Below are 20,930 nucleotides of genomic sequence, written 5' to 3'. Positions count from 1 at the left end.
GCCTCATAGAATGAATTAGGTAGTTGTCCTTCTGTTTCTATTTTGTTAGAATAGTTTGATTATTCTGTAATTGCATTTTTAATTTACTGGGGTATAAAGTCTATGTATGTTTTATTTCATTCTTTTTAATTCATTCATACTAAAGTCAGGTGATTACATTTTGTACGGAGGTTTTACAAGAGTAAAGGCTATAAACCCCCTTTTTTCTCTATATCTTTGATAATAGTGAGTAATTGAATATAATTGCATTGAATTGAATATAATTGAACAACATCAGTTTTATTTTGAATGTCTCTTTTATATATGTTGTCCATTATCTTTTTATACTCTCTTAGCTCCAGCCTGTTCATCCCCTCCCACCTGCCCAAACCGAGACCTTTTGTTTGGAACACTGTATCAACTGAGCTAAATTCCTAACTCTTGGATCTAAAGAGATATCATAGCAATTAGCTACTCTTATAGAGGCCTGGAGTTCGATTCTTAGCACTCACATTAGACATTTTATACCTTTCTGTAACTGGCATTTGTGAGCATACAGTTATTTGCACATGCCTTACTTTTATACTTTATGACTCTTGTTAGCCATTTATATATTTCTCTGAATTTTGTTTCTATTCTGTACCTAGTTATTTTTTTATATTTATGTTTTGTTTATTGGGATGATTTTATATATTATATATATATAATATATAACATGTAGTGTCAGTGTTTTCTCTCAGTTCACTATTTGATTATTAATTTGCATAATCTCTTGTAAATTACTTTTTTCCTTTGCTTCTTAATAATGTTTGTTGTTTCTTCTTTTTTTTCTTTTCTTTTCTTTTCTTTTTTTTTTTGGAGCTGGGGACCGAACCCAGGGCCTTGCGCTTGCTAGGCAAGCGCTCTACCACTGAGCTAAATCCCCAACCCCGTTGTTTCTTCTTTATTGGGCACTCTTTCCTGTTTCAGTAGATTTGACACCTCCTATAAAATATTTACTAGTATTAAAAATTAGGGAACATAAATTCTATATCTTTTTGCAAACCTCAGCAAATCACTTGTACATGCCTAACTCTCTGGATAGTAATAACCTTTCCATTAGTGTAGTTTTGATCAAAATAGCATTGTAAATATGAATCCACATAATAAAATTAAAGAATTAAATGGATTATATAAACATATACACTATTTTGGTGGGTTCTTTTTAGACAGTGTTTTAAACATTATGTTGTAATTCAGTGTATTATCTTTTTAAGTGGCTAGAGAACCTGAGACTCATGAAGGTTGAATGACTTGCTTAGAGCCATGGTATCTTTGTTAATAAATACATCATTACTTAATTTCTGGTAGTAGAAGGGATTGATCCTGGCACCTTGTTCGTGTTAAGCTACTAGTGAGGTGCACTACCAGCCCTCAGATTTTGTTTAACTGTTGTCTGAATTGGGATATGCTAATTTTACAGTTAAGTGAGGTCAGAAGAAATTAGAATTAGTCTGTCATCTGGTTTCCATATTGATTGATTACTTAAAGACCTTTAGAAATAAGACCCTTTAGTTAGTGTTTGTATGGTTAATTCCTGAGTATCTTGCGTTTCTGCTCTTCAGGATGCAATGGACAGTGCTCGGCTCAGTGCTGCCAAATCCTCCCCCATGATGGAGACAATCAACATGGTGAGTTCCAAACACAACTGAAAATATGGTTCTCCAAAGACCTAATGCTGTGTACCATGACACAAACCTAAGGGGATTTATTGATAAAATACTATGACCGCAATTGTTTCTTTCAAAATTCTTAAGTATTTGACCAGCATACAAAAATTTTGCTTATTTATAGACATTTTTCTTAACTACTAATAAAAGTAAATTGTCTGAATAGCAAAATTTGTCAAATTTCATGTTACATGGAAAACTGCATATTAGGAGATCTATCTGTAGCTTGTATCTATTTTTGGTCAGGTTCAGTGATGTGTTATTTACTTTATCATCATTAATTATTTTTATTATTATCATTGTCGTTGTCATTGCTCTCTTGCCTACCTCTGTTGGAGAAATGTCTTTGGAAAAGAAAGGTGTAAGATGAGAGGCATTTTAATGAGATAGACAGCATAGAAGGTGGACAGGAGCTGAGCGATAGTGGTGTGCTACAGGTGTTAGAAATGTGGAGTGAAGAGGTCGTGGCACCGGGAGGCTCTGAGAACCTTGGCAGAGTCACCTTCTGGGCATTTCCTGTAGTGATTATTAAGAGCTTGCAAGCTACCAGAAACTGATTGCTAAGCAGATGATAAATGGGACAAAAGTCAGGTTTTAGTGTCTACTGGGGACTGCTGCCAATATTCTAAGAATCTTATGTTTTAGTTTTATTATTGGAGCAAATGAGAGGAATATTTAGCAAGCATCATTTATTTAGAAATATTTATAAGTAATGAAGTGTGTGCTTGTATTTTAAAAAATATAACAAGCTATGATAAATCATCTAAGAATCTGACTTATTTGTGGTCTAGTAGGCTAGCCCCAGTATGGAAGGTCAGTTGTAATCTAGGCATTTTACATTTGATATAGATTGATAGAGAGGGATTGAAGAGAGGTAATCATTTATTTCCTTTTAGTAAATTCATGCTTTTCATTATTTTGTGTTTCAATTTAATAGTTGTTTCTAATTTAATGTCAAACCATTAGTGAATTTTCTGTTTGTAGTACTGTAGTAGTTTTAATTTTTCCAGAGCAAAATCAAACCAGCGATTTTTCAACTTAGTATTAAAACTAGTAGGTGCATATTTTGACAGACATAGTTTTTAAGTAAAGATATGGTACTGACTTAATTATCTGCTTAGGCTTACTTTTATATTTACTCTCTTTTCAAAGTGCCTGCAGTATCTCGATGTTTCGGTGCTAGGTGAGCTAGTTCCTAGATTATGTGAGCTGATCAGAAGTGGTGTAGGTCTTGGGACAAAGGTAAGATTTGTGTGTGTGTGTGTGCGTGTGTGTGTGTGTGCGCGTGCGTGTGCGTGTGCGTGTGTGTGTGTATGTGTATGTGTTGGGGGCATGTATGTGTGTGTTTATGCACATGCATGTGGAGGCCAAATGTATCTTTATTTTTACCTTTTTGTGTATCTTTCACTATTGCTTTCCACATTATCTTTTGAGAGTGAGTCTATTGCTGAACCAGGTGCTCACTGACTGCCTAGGCTGGCTGCCAGCGAGCTCAGTGGATCTCGCTCTCCCTGCCCTCAAAGTTCTTAACATTACAGATATGAACCCAGGTTTTTATGTTGATGCTAATGTGATCTTAGGTCCTCATGGTCCTCATCGTAGGTTCTTCACCTACTGAGCCATCTTCCCAGGTCACAGAAGTATATTTTTATAAGAGCAAATATGTGTTTGTGATAATTGTTTTAAACAACAAAAAAATGACCATCATGTTTAAAAATTAATGTTTCTGTAAAACATAATCCACATTAAGTATTTTGTTTCTCTGGTTACATGAGTAACTTAAAATGTGTAACTGATTCGAAAGTATGTATTTATTTAAGATAAGGCCTCTTATAGTTTAGTGTAGTCTCACGCTTACTATGCAGTGAGGATGGCTTTGAACTTTGATACTTCTGCCTATTTTTCCTAGTGCAGTGATTACAAGTATCATGTTGTATACTGTCGTGCTTACATGTTTCAGACTCTGCTTGTCTTGTTTTTGTTTATGGTTACCATGTAAGTGCTCTTGAATTTTCTGTTATTACCAGTTAATGGAGAAGCTCACTTATCTGTTAGAGGAGTAATCATTTTAGATAGTAATTAGAAGTTTTCATGTAAGGTTTAATAGATGTTTGGGTAGAAAAATACCTTTCGTTTGTTTGTTTGAAAATCTTAAAAAGGTCAGATACTCCCTTTATCTGTTTAACTTTTCCTATTGTTAATTTTTTTTTTGTTGTTGTTTTAGACTAAATCTCATGGTGTCCCCACACTGCCTTCTTGCATCATAGTGCTGAGATTGTGCGTGTCACGGGATTCAGCCTTGCCTCCTTTTAGATGAAATAGATAACTCATTTCTTCATCTGAAAAATTAATACTTGAGTTCCAATTAACATATAAATCAGGAGAAAGTTAAAAATGCCAGCACTTTTTACCTTGCAGAGAAAACGGCTGTTTATGTCTGAGTGTTTCCCTCCCATGTGTTTTCCGCATGCATGTCTTCCTCTTTATCTTCTCTAAAGGGTACATGATGCTCTGTTTATAACGGCACATCATTTATTTCAGTCAAATAAGCAGCATCTGATTTTTCAGAATTTAAAGAGCTATTAAATACAGTACCCTTTTTCTCTTTGTACATATAAAAACTGTTTTCTTAGAGATTTCTGGTCATGGAGTTGTTAATGCAGTTGTTTGTAATAACACGTGTTATTTCCAAAGTTATACTTGTCTTCTTTCTTATTCACACTTTAAGTTCTTACTCCTTTTTTTTTTTTTCTTTTCTTTTTTTCGGAGCTGGGGACCGAACCCAGGGCCTTGAGCTTGCTAGGCAAGCTCTCTACCACTGAGCTAAATCCCCAACCCCAAGTTCTTACTCCTAAAATAATAATGTGTGTAATGATTTTAAAATGTTTTCCTTTTTCTATATTGAATCTCAGAGGGCTATTAGACTGTGTATGTTTTACGTTTAAATTATTGGTGCCTAAAGGAAGTAGTTTGATAGTGCATAGAGACAACAAACTTAGACCTTTGTTTTGGTGACCTTAAAGGGAGGCTGTGCCAGTGTCATCGTGTCTTTAACTACACAGTGTCCCCAGGACCTGACACCTTACTCAGGTGAGTTTTTCATATGTAGGGGGTACTGCTTCATGACTGTGTTTATTTCAGAGGGTTTTTTCTTTGTTTCTTTTTGCTTTTGTTTCTTTGAGACATGGTTTTTCTGTGTAGCTCTGACCGTCCTGCAAACTCTCTGTAGACCAGGCTGGCTTTGATCTCAGAGACCTATCTGCTTTTGCCTTCTGAATGCTGGCATTAAAGGCATGCACTACCACTGCTTGGCTATTTCAAAGTTTTAAAAGGAAAATTACTGGGTCATGTTTGTGTGCTTTGCATCCACTTAACCTCTGACCCAACCATTCTGTAAGCAAACTTTTATTGTCTCACAGTTAAGTTTGTCAGTAGCATAAGGATATAAAAGTATCTTTCATTCTGCAGAACTTTTTAATTGTTCAAAGCTAATTTTACATGAGTGCTTTTTTTTCTTCCTCGTCTAGATAGGCTTCTAGGTGAGATTCTATATCTACCTCTCATTTTTGTACCTTTTTTACGATGTTCTGGACAGAAGTTAATTTTTAGTTTTGAATGAAATGAGATTAAGAAAGTAGGTAGTACACATAATATTTAAAAGACCTAAACTTCTATGTAGTAAACCTGATTAACAATATTTAGCCAACCATATAATTGACTGTTTTTATTATTTCTGTAGGTAAACTTATGAGTGCTTTGCTTAGTGGTCTGACAGATCGGAACAGTGTAATTCAGAAATCCTGTGCATTTGCCATGGGCCATTTAGTTCGGGTGAGTTGACTTTCATTCAGTTAAGCACAAGTCTGGTAATTCTATAGAGAAGTGATGAGAAGTGTTTGTTTTCAGACTTCACGGGATAGCAGCACTGAAAAACTGCTACAGAAGCTCACTGCCTGGTACATGGAGAAGGAAGGTACTTTTGTTAGTCATTCTAAATCAAGATATTAGCCAAATAAGCTGTATACTGTTTTGGTGGAAACATTTAAATTGCTTTATCTAGCTTACTTACCCTGAAAAATAGTTAAATAACAAAATTTTGGTTTCTTTTCTTTAGAACCTATCTATAAGACCTCTTGTGCTTTGACAATTCATGCAATTGGAAGATACAGCCCTGATGTATTGAAGAACCATGCTAAAGAAGTTCTGCCCTTAGCATTTTTAGGCATGCATGAAATTGCTGATGAGGAGAAATCCGAAAAAGAAGAGTGTAATATGTGGACTGAAGTGTGGCAGGAAAATGTACCTGGTTAGTAAATGATGGTTGCAAAATAAACGTGTTTCCTATGAATACAGCTGGAATTTTTGACTCACATTGTCTGATCATAACTCTCCCAAGAAGTTCAGCAACATATATCACATTTTGAGCACATCCTGATTTATTTCTAAGTTTGCAAAGTGCCACTCAGAGCTCTTCTCTTTGACTTGCTACTTTCTGTGTGAGAGAGAATATAAACAGTATAAAGCAAGGGAGGGCTTTGTGTAGGTTAGCGGAGTGTAATGTGATCTTGTGTTGCCTTAGGGTGTTACTGTAGAGTTGTGTTTTAACCTCGATACACATTGTGATGATGACCTTTTAGAGTAACATTCCTGGCAGTGTGTCCAAGCTCATGAATTCCTACTGTTAAAGAAGCCATACTACCCACTGTCTCTCCAGTTAGCAGGTGATATGCTTTATCAGCTGACAGTCACTGCTTTAAATGAATGACACTGACTTACTCACAGTTAAAAATTATCTTTTAAAAATTTTCTTGTCACTTAAGTGTTACAACTTCTCTTTTTCTTTTTAAATGTAGGTTCCTTTGGAGGTATTCGATTGTACCTGCAGGAATTGATTACTATTACCCAGAAGGCTTTACAATCACAGTCTTGGAAAATGAAAGCCCAGGGTGCAATTGCTATGGCATCAATTGCAAAACAAACAAGCTCTCTTGTACCTCCTTATCTGGGGATGATACTGAGTGCATTGGTACAAGGCCTGGCTGGAAGAACATGGGCAGGAAAGGTAAAGGAATTCATGCTAAAGAATTGGGACTGGATCTTCCTGTAGAATAGGAATCTGATTTTATGTGACTTTGGATTATTTTTGCAGCTAAATTTTCTAGCTAGAGGAAGACTGCCTCATTATCTATGGAATTTTATTTCAAAGTATGCCCCATATGTTCTTGATCTTGAATAAAGCATAGTAATACTGGAGATTGATATATTTTTACATATTGAGCTTTACAAGTTACCTCTTAAACGGTTACCATTTTGTGCCCACTGACCTTCAGTAGAGCCAGAACTGGTTATATGTGAAACTGAGTGCACTGAACTGCTTTGGATCCTGACATCTTTGAGAGTTGGGAACTCTCAAGGGCTATAGAGAAGTGTGTATAGTGAGCATTCTATGGAGCATACATTCTATGGGGCAGTGTATGTACTCTGTTTCATAAAGGCCACTATTGGCCACCATAGTATTGTGGACATAGTACTGAATAGCCTGTAATCTTGATTACTAGTTCTTGGGCCTTTATGAATTAGAGATTCATGTGCACAGTGCATTAAAGGTGAGATAAATGTTACTTTTGTTGTTATGAGAATGTAACGTGTGGGTTTAATAGTTTTCTTTCATCTTTAATGTATCAGGAAGAACTATTGAAAGCCATTGCCTGTGTAGTGACGGCTTCCAGGTAAATCTTCTTTTAATGAACGTATCATTTCCTAAAATGAAACTTAAAGTTGTAGCTTTCCTAACTACGCTGATGTTTTTGGTTGAATCCTATAGTACAGAGTTGGAAAAGTCTGTGCCCAATCAACCCACCACAAATGAAATTCTTCAGGCTGTCCTGAAGGAGTGTTGCAAAGAGAATCTGAAATATAAGATTGTTGCAATCAGCTGTGCAGCTGATGTTCTGAAAGCCACCAAAGAAGACAGGTTCCAGGAGTTTTCGGACATTGTCATGCCCCTCATCAAGAAGGTAATGGCTGCCCATGTCATCTCTCAGCTTTTCATCCATCCTGGCTGTATGTTTTGTTAGGTGGGACAAGGTTAGCTGCAAAATAGCAGAAAAATCCCAAAGTATTAAGGCTTCAAACAAGATGGAAGTTTGTTTCTCACTTGCTAGATGGAAGCCCCATAAATTCTTGAGGGATCCCCTTCTTATACATTACTCTCACGCTCTGTGGTTTATCTGGGTCCCAGGAGATGACAGAATAGATGAAGTACGGTCATAGTGAGCTCATAATTTCTCTCAAGAAAAGTTTTGTAAATGGAAACATCATGTTGATTCATGTTCCACCAGCCAGCACTTCATCACATAGCCCCCATTGGCAGCAGCTGAGGTTGGAAAGGTAATTTTCCATGTGAACATCCAGTCTCTGCCTGTTGGAGGAGGACGAGAGTACCTATGTAGTGAGCAGCTTCTACCTTTCCCTTGCTAGCGTGTGCACATGCCAAGTAGTTATTCAGTATGAACGCAAGGAATACTGTGTGTTGTATAGTTCACCTCTGCATTGTCCTGGGGAAATTTTTGGTTAGAAAAAAGATGACCTGCTTAATTTGGAAACCAATGTTTCAAAAAAAAAATTTTTTTTTTTTAATAAATTGGGCATCATAAGGAAAGAAGGATGTCATTGGTTTCTTTACTTGTTTTGGTTTTCTGAGACAGACTCGTTTATTTTACTGTAGTGCTAGCTGTCCTGGAACCCACTATGTGGTTATGTATACCAGGCTGGCCTCAAACGCACAGAGATCCATCTGTCTCTGCATCCCAAATGCTGGGATTAAAGACATGTGCCACCATGCCTATTTATTTTTAAAGCATGAAATATTTTAAACATTCTTATGTCTTATGTTGCCCCTATTTCATATATTTGTTTTCTTTCAGTAATAAGGCTGCCTTGGTTATTTCTCTAATAATGTGTGGGTCTTGGAGGCATATTTTAAGTGGATTATATTGCCTATAAATTGATTGGTCTTTTTACCAGTTTATCAAGTTTGTGTGTTTGAAACATTGCCAAGTTCTTTCCATCTTTAATTCTCCTGCTCCAAATGCAGGTCTTTTTAGGTTATACTCAACATACTACATATATAGTATTTTCAGATACAAATTGTTTAAAAGTATTTCTCAAATTTATTCGATATGTATAATTTTAATACAAATGGAGAACTCCCGGTAGAGAGCTCAGCATTTAGTTCTTGGTCAATATCTCCTGTTCTACACTCTGTTTTAATAGTATAACTGTAGCTTTAAAGAATTTCCTTCCCTCTCTTCTCCTCCCCCTCTTCTCCCTCCTCCTTTCTTCCTCTCCTCCCCTCCCCCTCACCTTCCCCCCACTCCCCTCTTCTTCCCTCTCCTCTGATATATCTTAGAACTCACTTGAAAGCATGGGAGTTCGTACAACCAAAGCTGAAGACGAAAATGAGAAGGAAAGAGAGCTGCAGCTGGAGTCTCTGCTGGGCGCCTTCGAGAGCCTGGGAAAAGCATGGCCTAGGAACCCAGACACCCAACGTAAGCACTGGAACACACATTTATACAAGTGCTGTAGCCAGGAGTCACTTAGTAAGAACATAGTTTTTTTTTTTCTGTGTGGCATAGTAATATCCCTTAGGTAGTCTGAATATTAACAGTGAGAATTTTTACTCTTTCATCAGCAAATAAGAACCTGGATCACTGTATTACTAGGGATAGAATAAGAAAGAGAGATGGCTTAGCACTTAGGCATACTCATTGGCTTCTCTCCAGAGAACCTGATAAGTTTGATTCCCAGTACCCACATATGTCATCCAAGGGCACTGGGCACCCATGTGATGCACAGATACACATGCAGGCAAAACACTCATACACAAAAGAAATAAGATAAAAATAAAATAAATCTTTAAAACAAAAGTATCAAGAACTGGATGGCTTTAAATAACAAGAATTTCCCCCCACCTCCCAATTCTGGTGAGTAGAAGTCTAAGATCAAGTTGTTGGTGGGGTTGGTGTCTTCTGAGATTTCTCTCTTTAGCTTCTGAGTGCTTGCCTTTCCTGTCTTCACATGGCCTCCCTCTGTGTTGCTGTGTCCTGATCTCTTGTAAGGGGGTCCCATATGAGTCTTTTAAATAAGTATATCTTCTAGTACAGCACACTAATGTTGGTTGTACAGTTGGATGCATAACAACCACAAAGTACTTTATGTAGATAATTTGACTGTAGGTAGAGGGAATAACACTCGAAATGTATATAAGAAATACTCAAGTTAATAAAAAAAAAGTTTTGTTAACTTTGAATTCGTAGCTATTCTCTGATAAACTCACAATAAATATTAAGAGTTCCTTCCTTCCAAAGTCGCCTGCCTTGCCGTCATGTCTTCAGTAAGCAAGTGATAGCTGTTTTATTGAGAAACTCATGACAGAGATTTTCAGAATTAAACATATATTTACAGAAAATTGAATAGTAAGCCATGATTATTAGTTCAAGTTATAGTTACAACCTATTGACAAGGCCATTACATTTAAACAGGTGCTATTTAAGTTTGTCTTGTTCTGGGAACTATACTCTGTCCCAATGACAGTCTTTGTGTTAATTATTTGTAAACTCAGGCATAACATTTTCTTTGAGCCTATCATTCTTTGTTTAACATATGAAGAATTTCCTAAAGAAACTATCACTTTGTGAGTAGTATTATGGATTATAGTAGAAGTTGGATTGCTTGATACCATTAGCATGAATGACTGTTGCTTAATAGCCAGAGAAAGTTGAAAAAGGGAATTCCATAGGAAAGATAGCATTCCACGCGAAGAGTTTTAACACAAGACATGGAAAATGTACGTTAGTTTACCAGACACTGAGTAGAGCCAAGGGTGTTCTCTAAGAATGTCAGCGTTGCATACGAGCTTCTCACACTTCATAGTGTCAGCGGGAATTCCTGGGTTTTGTCTTTTTAAATTAGAGAAACAAATTACAAGCCGATAGGGGTAGAATTTTTACCCCTTCCTCTCATGTTTTATATTTTAACCTTATTAAATTTTATAGTAGATATCCAATTTATGACCTGCCCTTTGGCCGTGTGCCAGCAGGGTAGCTATGAATGTGGCCTGACATGTTGAAGTGACCGAAGTTTGGAAAGCCCTGTTCAAAGCATTTAAAATCAACTTCTATTTTTTATTTTTGTTGAGTTTATTCTCCTATCAGTATATTAATTGTATAATGATGGTGACAATTGTGATCAGACTAGCTTACGATAAAAGACAACTGACCATTGATAAACCCACAGTTGGAAGAGTATTTAAGGGTACTTAAGGGTTCCAGACCTTTTGGTTTTATTAAGGGAATTTACAAGGGAAGGGGAGTGTAGCTAAGCTATTGTCTCTATTTTATGGAGGGCAAAATGCCTTAAGATCAAATCATTAGAATACATTCGTGTGTGTGTGTGTGTGTGTGTGTGTGTGTGTGTGTGTGTGTGTGTGTGTTAATGTTAATGGCTTAGGGAAAATTCCATGTCTTTAGTTAAATTGCCCTCACATTACTCCACTTTAGTCTTTGTCTAATGCTACTTTCTGTTTTTTTCTCCATCCTTTGTTATCTTACATATTTCTTCCTCTTTCCCACTTGGTCATCTGCCTAGGTTGTTATCGTCAGGAGATGTGCAAACTGATGTGTGAGCGGCTAAGACTCAGCACATGGAAAGTGCAACTAGGTGTCCTCCAGTCAATGAACGCCTTTTTTCAGGGGTAATGTGCTTCATGATTCAGGTTTTTATTTTATCTCCCTATTGAATGGATTCCTTAACCTTTACACATTCTTCTTTCAAAACAGAAAAGATTCTTTTCTCATACAGTATATCCTAATTATAGTTTATTCTCCTTCTACTCCTCCCCGTTTCTCCCCACTTTCCCTCTCCTCTTATCCACTCCGTTTATGTCTCCCATAAAGCTCTCTTTAGGCTTCTAAGAGATAACAACCAAACATGACAAAATAAAATACAATAAGATGAAACAAAAACCATCACAGCAACCCAGTGGGAAGAAAAGAGTCCCAGGAGCCATCACAAGAGTCAGAGAGCCACTCGCTCTCCTAGTCAGGAACCCCATAGAATTTTAAGCTAGTAACTGTAAACTATACGCAGTGGACAAGCTGTAGAGCCATAAAGCCCTGTGCTTAGTGTTCCAGTCTCCGTGAGCTCATATGGCTCTTACTTGAAGTTGGTGTCCTCCTCCCTTCTTGCTCTTAACAGTTTTTCTACCTCTGCTTCCTAGGAATTTCCTGAGCTCTAAGGGGAGGGATTTGATGGAGACCTCCCATTTAGACTCTTTCCCCACATTGTCTGGCTGTGGGTCTCTGCATCTGTTCCCATCTGCTTCTGGTGGAAGCCTCTCTGTTGATGACTAGATAAGGCACTGATCCATGAGTATAACAAAATATCACTAGGAGTCATACTATTGATACTTTGATACTTTTTATTTTCTTCTTAGACCAGTAGTGTTTGGTTTTATGCTAGGTCTCTGGGCTATCTAGTCTCTTTGTTCTTGGTTACCCAAGCAGTGTTGGATATGGGTTCCTTCTTATGGAGTGATACATAAGTCAAATCAGACATTGGATGGATTCTCCCACAAGTTCTGTGCCACCATTGCCCTAACATATTTTGCAGGGAGGACAGATTTTAGATCAAACGTTTTATGGCTAGGTTGTTGACATTTCTATTTTGGTAGATTGCTGTGTACCTTCCCACACCAAAGAGACAAGAACGTAAGGGTGAAGGCTTCATGTAGGCACCAGCTCATCTTCACCATGTTAATGAGTTGTGTGGATGTTGTCCTCTGCATTGGGGCCTTGATTTTAGTTTGCAGAGAGCCACCCTTTGTCTTAACAGCAACTTGGGTAGTTTGGGGATTTCCATGGGATCCCCTTGACCAACAGCTCAATTGAATACAACCCAGTCCTGCTACTGGGATCCTTGCCTGGCAACAAGAGATGACCAGCTGAGACTCTATCCCATTACTAGGAGTCCTCATTACGATCACCTCCATAAATTCCAGGTTTCCACTGCACTAGGTTTTTACATCACCGTATGAATGCCTACCGGTTTCAGCCATTTCTCCCCATATTTTCCTCTATCTCCCCCACACCTTGCCTTTCCCTGCCTGCTCCCATCCTTATTCTCTCCCAATCTGCCTGTAAATCCAATTTTCCCCTCCCAGGGAGATCCATGCATCTCCTCAGACTTCTCTTTACCTAACCTCTCTGAGTCTATGGATTGTAGCTTGGTTATCATTTACTTAATGGTTAATATCCACTTATAAATGAGTATATATAAAATTTATCTTTTTGGATATAGGCTACCTTATTCAGAATGATTTCCTAATTTCATCCATTTGCCTTCAAACTTCATGATGTCATTTTTTTTAAACAGCTGAGTAAGACTCCAATGTGTAAATATACACATTCTTATGATCAGTTTAGCTATTACAAGTGTCTCAGATAACATGGTAAGATGTCATGTACAGATAGAAGTTATGTTAGGCAGGATTTAAATGGTTAAGAGTCGCATTATACATCACTTTCACACTTACAGGTTAATGCTTCTGGAAGAAGAGCATGCAGATCCTGAAGCTCTGGCTGAGATTCTTCTTGAAACTTGTCAGTCAATTACGTATTCTTTAGGTGAGCAAGTAACAAGAACTTGAGTGATTTGTTGTTGTTGTGGCTGTTGTTTATTTTGTTCTTGGTGTTTATGATCAGGCACAGTCCCTCATGCGGCCACTCTACCACTGAGCTGCACCCTCACCCCTTTTTATTCTGAGTTAGGTCTCGTTGTGTTACCTGGGCTGAGATTCACTTTATGGCCCCAGTCACCAAGGTAACTAGGATTATAGCTTGTGTCCCGATACTTGGCTTAAATAACCCTGATTTTAAAACTAAGGAGCTGAGTCTCAGGATCTAGACTTGTGGAACAACTACTGACTGTTCTGTTTATGTGCCACATGTCCCCCAGCAGGGGCATGTTATCTAGAATTACAGTAGACTTTTAGATTGTACCTTTACTTTATGTCAGTTTTAAACACTAGTTCCTAGTTTATAAAGTAGTTGTTAAAATAGGTTAGGTAGTACGTATATATACTTTATGTTTTTCCTGGGATGTTTAAAAGTGTATTACTTACAACTTGTCCCTTTATTACTAAATTCTTCAGTGTATATTCCTTTTTATAACATCATTATGGTATCAGATTTATACAGTTTTGCATGGATGCAATGTTTTATTGTTTTTTTCCCTCATTCATACTTTAATTTCTTCAATAATTTTTTGTAGGATCTCATATTCCTTATTACTCTCCATTAAAACATTACAGTCAAGGATCACATATAAAATATTATATCTTTTAGTCTCTTCATCTGGTACACTTCTTCAGCTTCTTGTTCTCTTATATTACACTCATGATTTTGCAGGATAAAGTCTTTCCCTCTCTCCTTTTTGGAAAAAATAATACAGTTCTCATTTGCTCTTTGTCTGACATTTCCTCAGGCTTGGATCTGGCTTATGAATTCTGATGCTAATGATAACAATTTTTCTTACATCAAGAGGCATGCCATGTCCACAGCTCTGACTTTCAAAGATAATTTTGTTTACCTAATTCAAGGTACCATGGTTTTTCTCTATAGTATTGTTCTTACTTTTTTTTTTTTAATATCTAATAGGTAGTGCTTGAAAACATGCTATTGCTACCTGCCTTACCTCCAGGAACAGGCTGCACTACCAGCTCCCACCCAGAGTCCTTTGAACCCATGGATAAAAAACACAGACACACACAGTTGTTCAGTTTCGACTTGCCTTTGACACAATTGCTGGGTGCTACTTATCTCCCACCTGGAAAAGCACGCCCTTATCAATACTCTGAGCTCCTCTCCACCTGCCCAAACTTTAGCTGCTCAGTTATATCTAATCCCACCTAAACATCCCCAACTGCCCACTTGTAGGATCAGCCTGTGGCCATACAGTCTGAGGTCTAACATGGCTGGTTCCCTTTTTCCCCTCTCTCCTCGCATGTCTCTTTGCCTGTGGGGAACTGGAAATCCTGCCTATTCTTTCCATCCAGCAATTGGCCCATGGCTTCTTTACTGACAGATTAAGAACCAATTGGGGAACAGGACCTTAGCATCAGAACCACCCCTACAACATACTTTAAGATTATTCAAATAATCTCTTCGAAATTGTAACTGTTAAACAGTCCATAAAAATACAAAATAAGGCCATGTAAATGTACTTCTCTCCAAGGTGTTTGCTTTAGATTTTTACATACATTTGTGATTCTTCTATGAGCCAATTTAACATTAACCATTTAGTAGCTGGCATTTTATTTTGAACAAGATTATTCTCTTTTTCTTTATTTATGCATCATTAACTGGTATTAGTTCATACCCCCTAACCTCTTAATGCTTTGTAATTAATTATTTTTAGGATTTATTTTTAATTATGTATATGTACAAATAAGTACTACTGTCCACAGAGGCCAGAGGTGTTAGGCCCTCCTAGAACTGAAGTTACATGCAGTTGTGAGCTGCCAATGTGAGTGCTGAGACTCGAACTCTTGGCCTCTGCAAGAGGATTATATGCTGAGCCATCTCTCCAGCCCCTGATTATTTTTATTAATTAGTTAATTGTTTAGGTGACCCAGGTAGGGTTAATGGAAGTCTTTTAAAGCTGAATGCCCTGTCCTTTTGATGGGTCACTATTGGTTTTTGTAATACATCTTCCCCGCTGTGGACTAGGATGCATATTAGTTTTTGTTTGACAGTTGATCAAAAAATTCGATGCCTTTTGTAAAACAGTGTGAACCAACGCAAAATTTGTTTTATTTGTAATTTTTGGAAATAGCTTGCATTTCTAGATATAGAATAGAAAGCTAACAAAATTGTCTTTTTAGGTTTGAAGGTGTCCCTAGATGATATTCTTCAGGGAAATGAGGAGGATCATGAAGATCCAAGATTGGTCTTAGGTGTGACATGATGATGACTGTGCGTTTGGGATAATACTTTTAAATCCCTCACATCTAAGATGGGTCTTTTAAATATTACCACTTAGGATTAATGGATGGCTATCTACAGCGCCTCAAAATAGTGTGTGTGGACATACAGCATAACTTAAGTATTTGATAATAGTTATTGAATAGACCTTGACTTCAAGAATGAATCCATAAGAGTTTTAACTTTTTATCTTTCAGTAACATTAATTTAATTTTGGAAGTTCTCTTTTTACAACATACTCTTGAATTGCATATTTTTCTTCTTAGAAAATAAAACCTACTCGTCTGTGAGAACAGAAGCTTTATCTGTGATAGAATTACTGCTTAAAAAACTTGAAGGTGAGTTCTTCATAACTTTGATTAGAGCACCATAAATCCAAGGTACATCCTGTGAAACACTTCAGAAAATTTTTTCTGTTTTGCGTATATGGTATAAAGTGCATATTAATGTATCTGTACATACAAGTAGACTATAGAGAACTAAAATCATTAAATTTTAATTTCAATCTTGTTCTTTTTGTTTACATATTTCTAATGATTATTAAGCTATATTATCATAAAGTAATAAAGTTTTGTTTCTTTCATGAACTCTGACATACTCTTGGTTAATTACAAGAAGTGGTTGGCAGTGATAGAGTAGACTTGTTTGCATGTAAATAATAGGACACAGCAAGAAGAGGGCCAGGTTATTTTATCAAAGACCCACTTGAGTTTACCATATTTGACAACAGCTTACTTTTAGTCCTGTTTCTTTTCTTTCTCCTTTTTCTTCTTTATGAAACCTTATAAATTTTATGTTGTGTCAATGGTAGAAGAAAAATGGCTTTTTTTCCTCCCAGTGTTAAATATCTGTTACTGGTTTCAGTGAGGGCCCCTTCTGCCTTCACTGCCTTTTCTTTTTCCTATTCTGGTCCATGAGCTAATAGTGAAGATGATGAAACAGTTTACTTCCCACCCTTGTGAATTGGTGTTTGTACTTTTTCCTCTTTCGGCCAGAACCTATCATAGGTTTCTACAAAATGGGCCCTTTAGTCTCAGAGATATCATATGATCTATTTTTTTCTTGTTAAAATAAAAAGGCATAGGCACTTGGCCATATGGTTGAATTCTCAGTTTTCCAGGTAACTTTCTTGAAGCTGGACATGTTGGTACAGGCCTGTAATCCCGGCCTTGAGAGGTAGAGGTAGAAGATCAGGAGTTCAAGGCCAACTTGAACTACATGAAACCCTGCTACAGTTATAGTACTTGCTTGAAGTCACATCACTAGAAAATAAAAGCATTATCAATGGAGTTAAGATTTGCTGTGCTTCCTTGTTTTTAAAACTTTGTAGTATTTATTTGGTTCTTTAGGGCTTTTGTGTAAGAAAGGAGTAATAAAGTGTTAACTATACAATTATAAAACCTTTTAAGGTGCTTCTTTTTATGAGTCTTACTAAATAGCATTCTGTTATGGTTGAAGTGACTATCTTGCTCCTGTGCCTTGATACGTCATTCTTCCCTCTGTGCTTTGGTAGTTTATCTCCCCAATGTCTCAGTCTCACTCATACTAGGGAAAGGGTGGAACTCCCCAACCTGCTTTCAGGCTATTGTCAGAAATTGGGTTTGAGACACCTGACCAACCTGTGATTGTTATATACTGTGCTCTTAATGATAGAGTTGCTGTGTGGTTGTTTGGGGAATAGGATATAGAAAATTTTTATTCTTATTCTATAATGATTTTCTTTGTTTTCTTTCCCTTCAGAAGGTAAACAGTGGGAAAGTTTGACAGCAGAATGCAGAAGACTTTTGATTGAGTCTTTAGCTACTATGGAGACAGACAACAGGCCAGAGCTGCAGGAGAAAGCCTCAGTATTGAAGAAAACACTTGAAAGTCTGGAATGAATGAGGAGGGGAAAAACAAACAAGTGCCATGTTCTTTCGGGATTGAAAATAGTGGTGATTTTTTAAAAACCAAGTGGGGGAAAGTAAAGGTTACTCTGTAGCATGCATCATTCCGTGGCTGAAATAAAAAAAAAAAAAAGCCTTAAATTTTGCTCCTTATTAGCTTTATTTTACTTGTCTTTAAAGTATGTGGGCTAAGTGAACTATTAACTTGGGTTTTTGAAAGGTAGTTGTAAATATGTCTGGCAACCATTGTTGCCAAAAGAACTGAAACTATTATAAATGAAATACAGGGCAAGCAGGATTAAGATTTTAGCACTACATCCATGCTGAACTCGCTGTAGAAAGGGATCCTGTAGGTCACTCGATATGTAACCTTACTTCTTGCACTCCCTAAGATATAGGATCGGGATGGCAAAGCCTCTGAGGCCAGGCGCCAAGGCCACAGACCCAAAGTTTAACATCCTGCCTTGGATATTTTTCTCAGCCTCTTACCAAACCAGTGTTTATCCTGCCCCTATCCTAGAAATTCCCAAAGTGAGGTACATTTTAGGGTGTCATACAACAGTTCTCATTCTAGCGCTAAACTGACTCTTATCACTGGACTCTGAAACTCACATGCTATGCATTTCCTGTGCATAGGTGGTCACTTTTCAGGGAATGGTTTATTCAGCCTGTTTATAGGTTGAGAATATTCGAACTTCATAAAATTCTGATTGCTGTCATGTTACTGGAAAATAAAAGTAGATTGGAGTAAGATTAGAGCAAGTCTGTCTGTATTTGTGATCATGTATTTTTCCAAAATCTAAAATAGCAGTAAAAATTAGAGATTGCCTTGGTTTAGACCACTTAAAAACCTGGAAACAGTAACTAAACACTTTCTACTGTCATGCATACAGTGTGACTTGGAAGGAAGGATGGGAAGCCTTTTAGTTAACTGTCTGAGATTAAATGCCCTCTCTCAAATTAGCATGATACCATTCAAGTAAACTGTTGTTGCCAGGGTCTTCCCCCTGCTTTCTGCTGCTCCTGTACCTGCTGAAGGGTGCAGGGTTGTTAACTTAAGTTTATGGTAAGCTAAAACCTCTAGCTTGTCTTTTTGGAGCACAAGATTGATTTATATATTCAGTACTATCTCTTTGATGACATCAACACCTGGAATCTTCATGGTCAGTATTTTTGGTCAAAACTCCATGTTTAGTTTGGTAGTCTGCAGACCAGTGTATTTCAAGTATTTTTAACTGTGACTCACAATAAAAATAACATCTGATTCAGAATGTGTGTGTGTCTGTGTGTGTGTGAGTGTTGGTGTATGTATGTGTGAATGTAAAGCCCTTAACTGAACTATTTCATGAAGAAATACTTAGTTGCTAAGTTTGGTACACTTTAATCTCTTTGTGTCTCACTGTTGTAAATGTTCTTCAGACTCACTCGATTCATTTCCTGATTCACAAACTAGGTTGCTATTTAAGTTTGAACAATACTGCCACTGATAACACCTAAACTTCTACTGTATTTGAGACTGTTTCTGACTGAAGCTCTCTACTGAAATGTTCATTGCTCATTTGGTATCATCTTTGCTGATACTGGACTACAGTAGTGAGTTTGTAGAACATCGTGAGTTCTAAAGAATCTGTCGTAGAATTGCATTTAAGAATGGCTTTTGCTCTAGAGAAAAACAAATGGTTTCAAATGTTCTTTAGAAAGATGTGGCCTCTCAGGATATGATGGGTTTTTTTTTTTTTTGGATCAGCATTGAATGCATTAAGGACCTACCTGACTTTCATTTGTAGTGTCCAGGACGCTGCCTTGGCAAGAATGCAATGCAGGTCAGGTATGTTGTTGAAGATGAGAGGGTAAGGGCAAGAATAATGTACTTGGTCTGTAGCAAATGTTGAAATCTCATCCAATTTTATGCTTTTTAAATTTTTTTGTTATTTAACATTGGGGATTTCCCTTGGTGCTGAGATGGTGCTAAGACACCTGAACCTTAGTGCTATTGCTTTACATGTCTTTTACTTTCCTGAGCACATTTCTAATTATATACTTAATGCCTTCATGCTCACCAGCAAATCATCTTCACAGCTAGTAATGCTGTGTTACTGTTTCAAATATACTTTATGCTTGGTATGCATATATGTTTATTTTAAAAGGTTAATAATCAGGACTCTGTAATTGTAGAATGTTGGTACTGGTGAACATGTGGTAAAGTACCTGTACATGCATATATCATCAGTCTTTATTTGCCAAAGCTATCTTGAATGACTTGATTTTTCTCTATATATTCATTTCTGTTTGTCACACAAATAACTAGTTTGGAAGACTTGTTCCTTATTCCTGCCATTAGTTCAGTAACTCTATCTTTATTGAGACGTGAAAAATGTCTGGATTGTAGCAGTTGGGTTGAATATGAAAATGGTCTACGGTTTGGTGGTCAAGAGTAGCTGTTCCATTGAATGTTCGTGTCCTGCTTACACTTTCTTGGGGATCTGTCTATAACACAGTCCACTTAAATAAGAGGGCTACCAAATCCCCATTGCTTTGCCCTTCCATTTTTTTTTTTAAACTCATGTATTATACAGTAAGAAAAGAATGTGACCTCACTGGTTGGTGCCCTATCAGCAGTTGTGCTGTCTGAGCACTGCCTGCCCTTGTGGAACATTTCTACCTGCTGCTGTCACAGTATATTCATGCTGCTTGTTAAGTTCAGGGAGTTATTTTGACATTGGCACTTACAAAACTGTGCAATCTGTCATTAAATGGATGTATATGTAACAGATTTTTGTATTTTATATGCAACTTCGTAGATCCTCTGCAATATGTACTTAGCTACCTAAGCATGAAATAGACTTATTTGAAAGAAAAAAACCTCACTTACTCCCCAAAGATATTAAATGGTAAATAAAAGTTGCATGACCTGGCATTTTGACGTAGTGCTTTAGTTTTTCCTAGTTCTGTAGGAAAGTAATCTAACTGCTAACACGTTGATTGTTACGCTTGAGGAAGGAAAGAAGCCCCACTATTCTCAGCTATGTCTAATTAATCAAAATTGCTGGCTTAAATGTCTGGGGTACTTAAGTTCCAAAACAGCATGAACTGCCGCTGCTGCCACATCTTGGAAGAAAATTGTTTCATGATACAATTTTCTGGTAAAAGTGACTTTCCATGAGCAAGTGGAGACAGCAGGTAGTTGTGTTGATCACGGCGAATGTACGTCATTGTGGACAGTGATGCTTAGGTACAGGAAAACATACTTGCAGTATAGAAGATAGGATTAAAGCATTATGTTGATTAGTCACAGGTAAAAGCTTACCAGCTTG

The 20,930-nt window shown here is 37.1% G+C and overlaps 1 protein-coding gene across 8 annotated transcripts in view; it reads left to right on the top strand.

The window, feature by feature from the left end:
- The window catches only part of Ecpas (Ecm29 proteasome adaptor and scaffold), a 111,920-nt gene extending 91,387 nt beyond the window's left edge, over nt 1-20,533 (top strand). For 4 of the 8 annotated variants that reach the window (NM_001431168.1, NM_001431170.1, NM_001431167.1 and 1 more), the window contains 14 exon segments: nt 1,584-1,649; nt 2,841-2,930; nt 4,712-4,778; nt 5,428-5,519; nt 5,595-5,661; nt 5,803-5,994; nt 6,542-6,750; nt 7,374-7,417; nt 7,513-7,705; nt 9,100-9,238; nt 11,337-11,442; nt 13,284-13,372; nt 15,997-16,068; nt 17,471-20,533. In NM_001431168.1, the coding sequence (NP_001418097.1) occupies nt 1,584-1,649; nt 2,841-2,930; nt 4,712-4,778; nt 5,428-5,519; nt 5,595-5,661; nt 5,803-5,994; nt 6,542-6,750; nt 7,374-7,417; nt 7,513-7,705; nt 9,100-9,238; nt 11,337-11,442; nt 13,284-13,372; nt 15,997-16,068; nt 17,471-17,610 (1,566 nt within the window). In that variant the 3' untranslated portion in view covers nt 17,611-20,533. 8 annotated transcript variants of the gene reach the window in all.
- Nucleotides 20,534-20,930: the final 397 nt, after the last annotated feature.

Source organism: Rattus norvegicus, chromosome 5 (assembly GCF_021556685.1).
Source record: "Rattus norvegicus strain SHRSP/BbbUtx chromosome 5, alternate assembly SHRSP_T2T, whole genome shotgun sequence".
Classification (NCBI taxonomy): domain Eukaryota; kingdom Metazoa; phylum Chordata; class Mammalia; order Rodentia; family Muridae; genus Rattus; species Rattus norvegicus.
The sequence above is the reverse complement of the archived record's forward strand: the minus strand, read 5'-3'. Positions and strand labels throughout refer to the sequence as shown.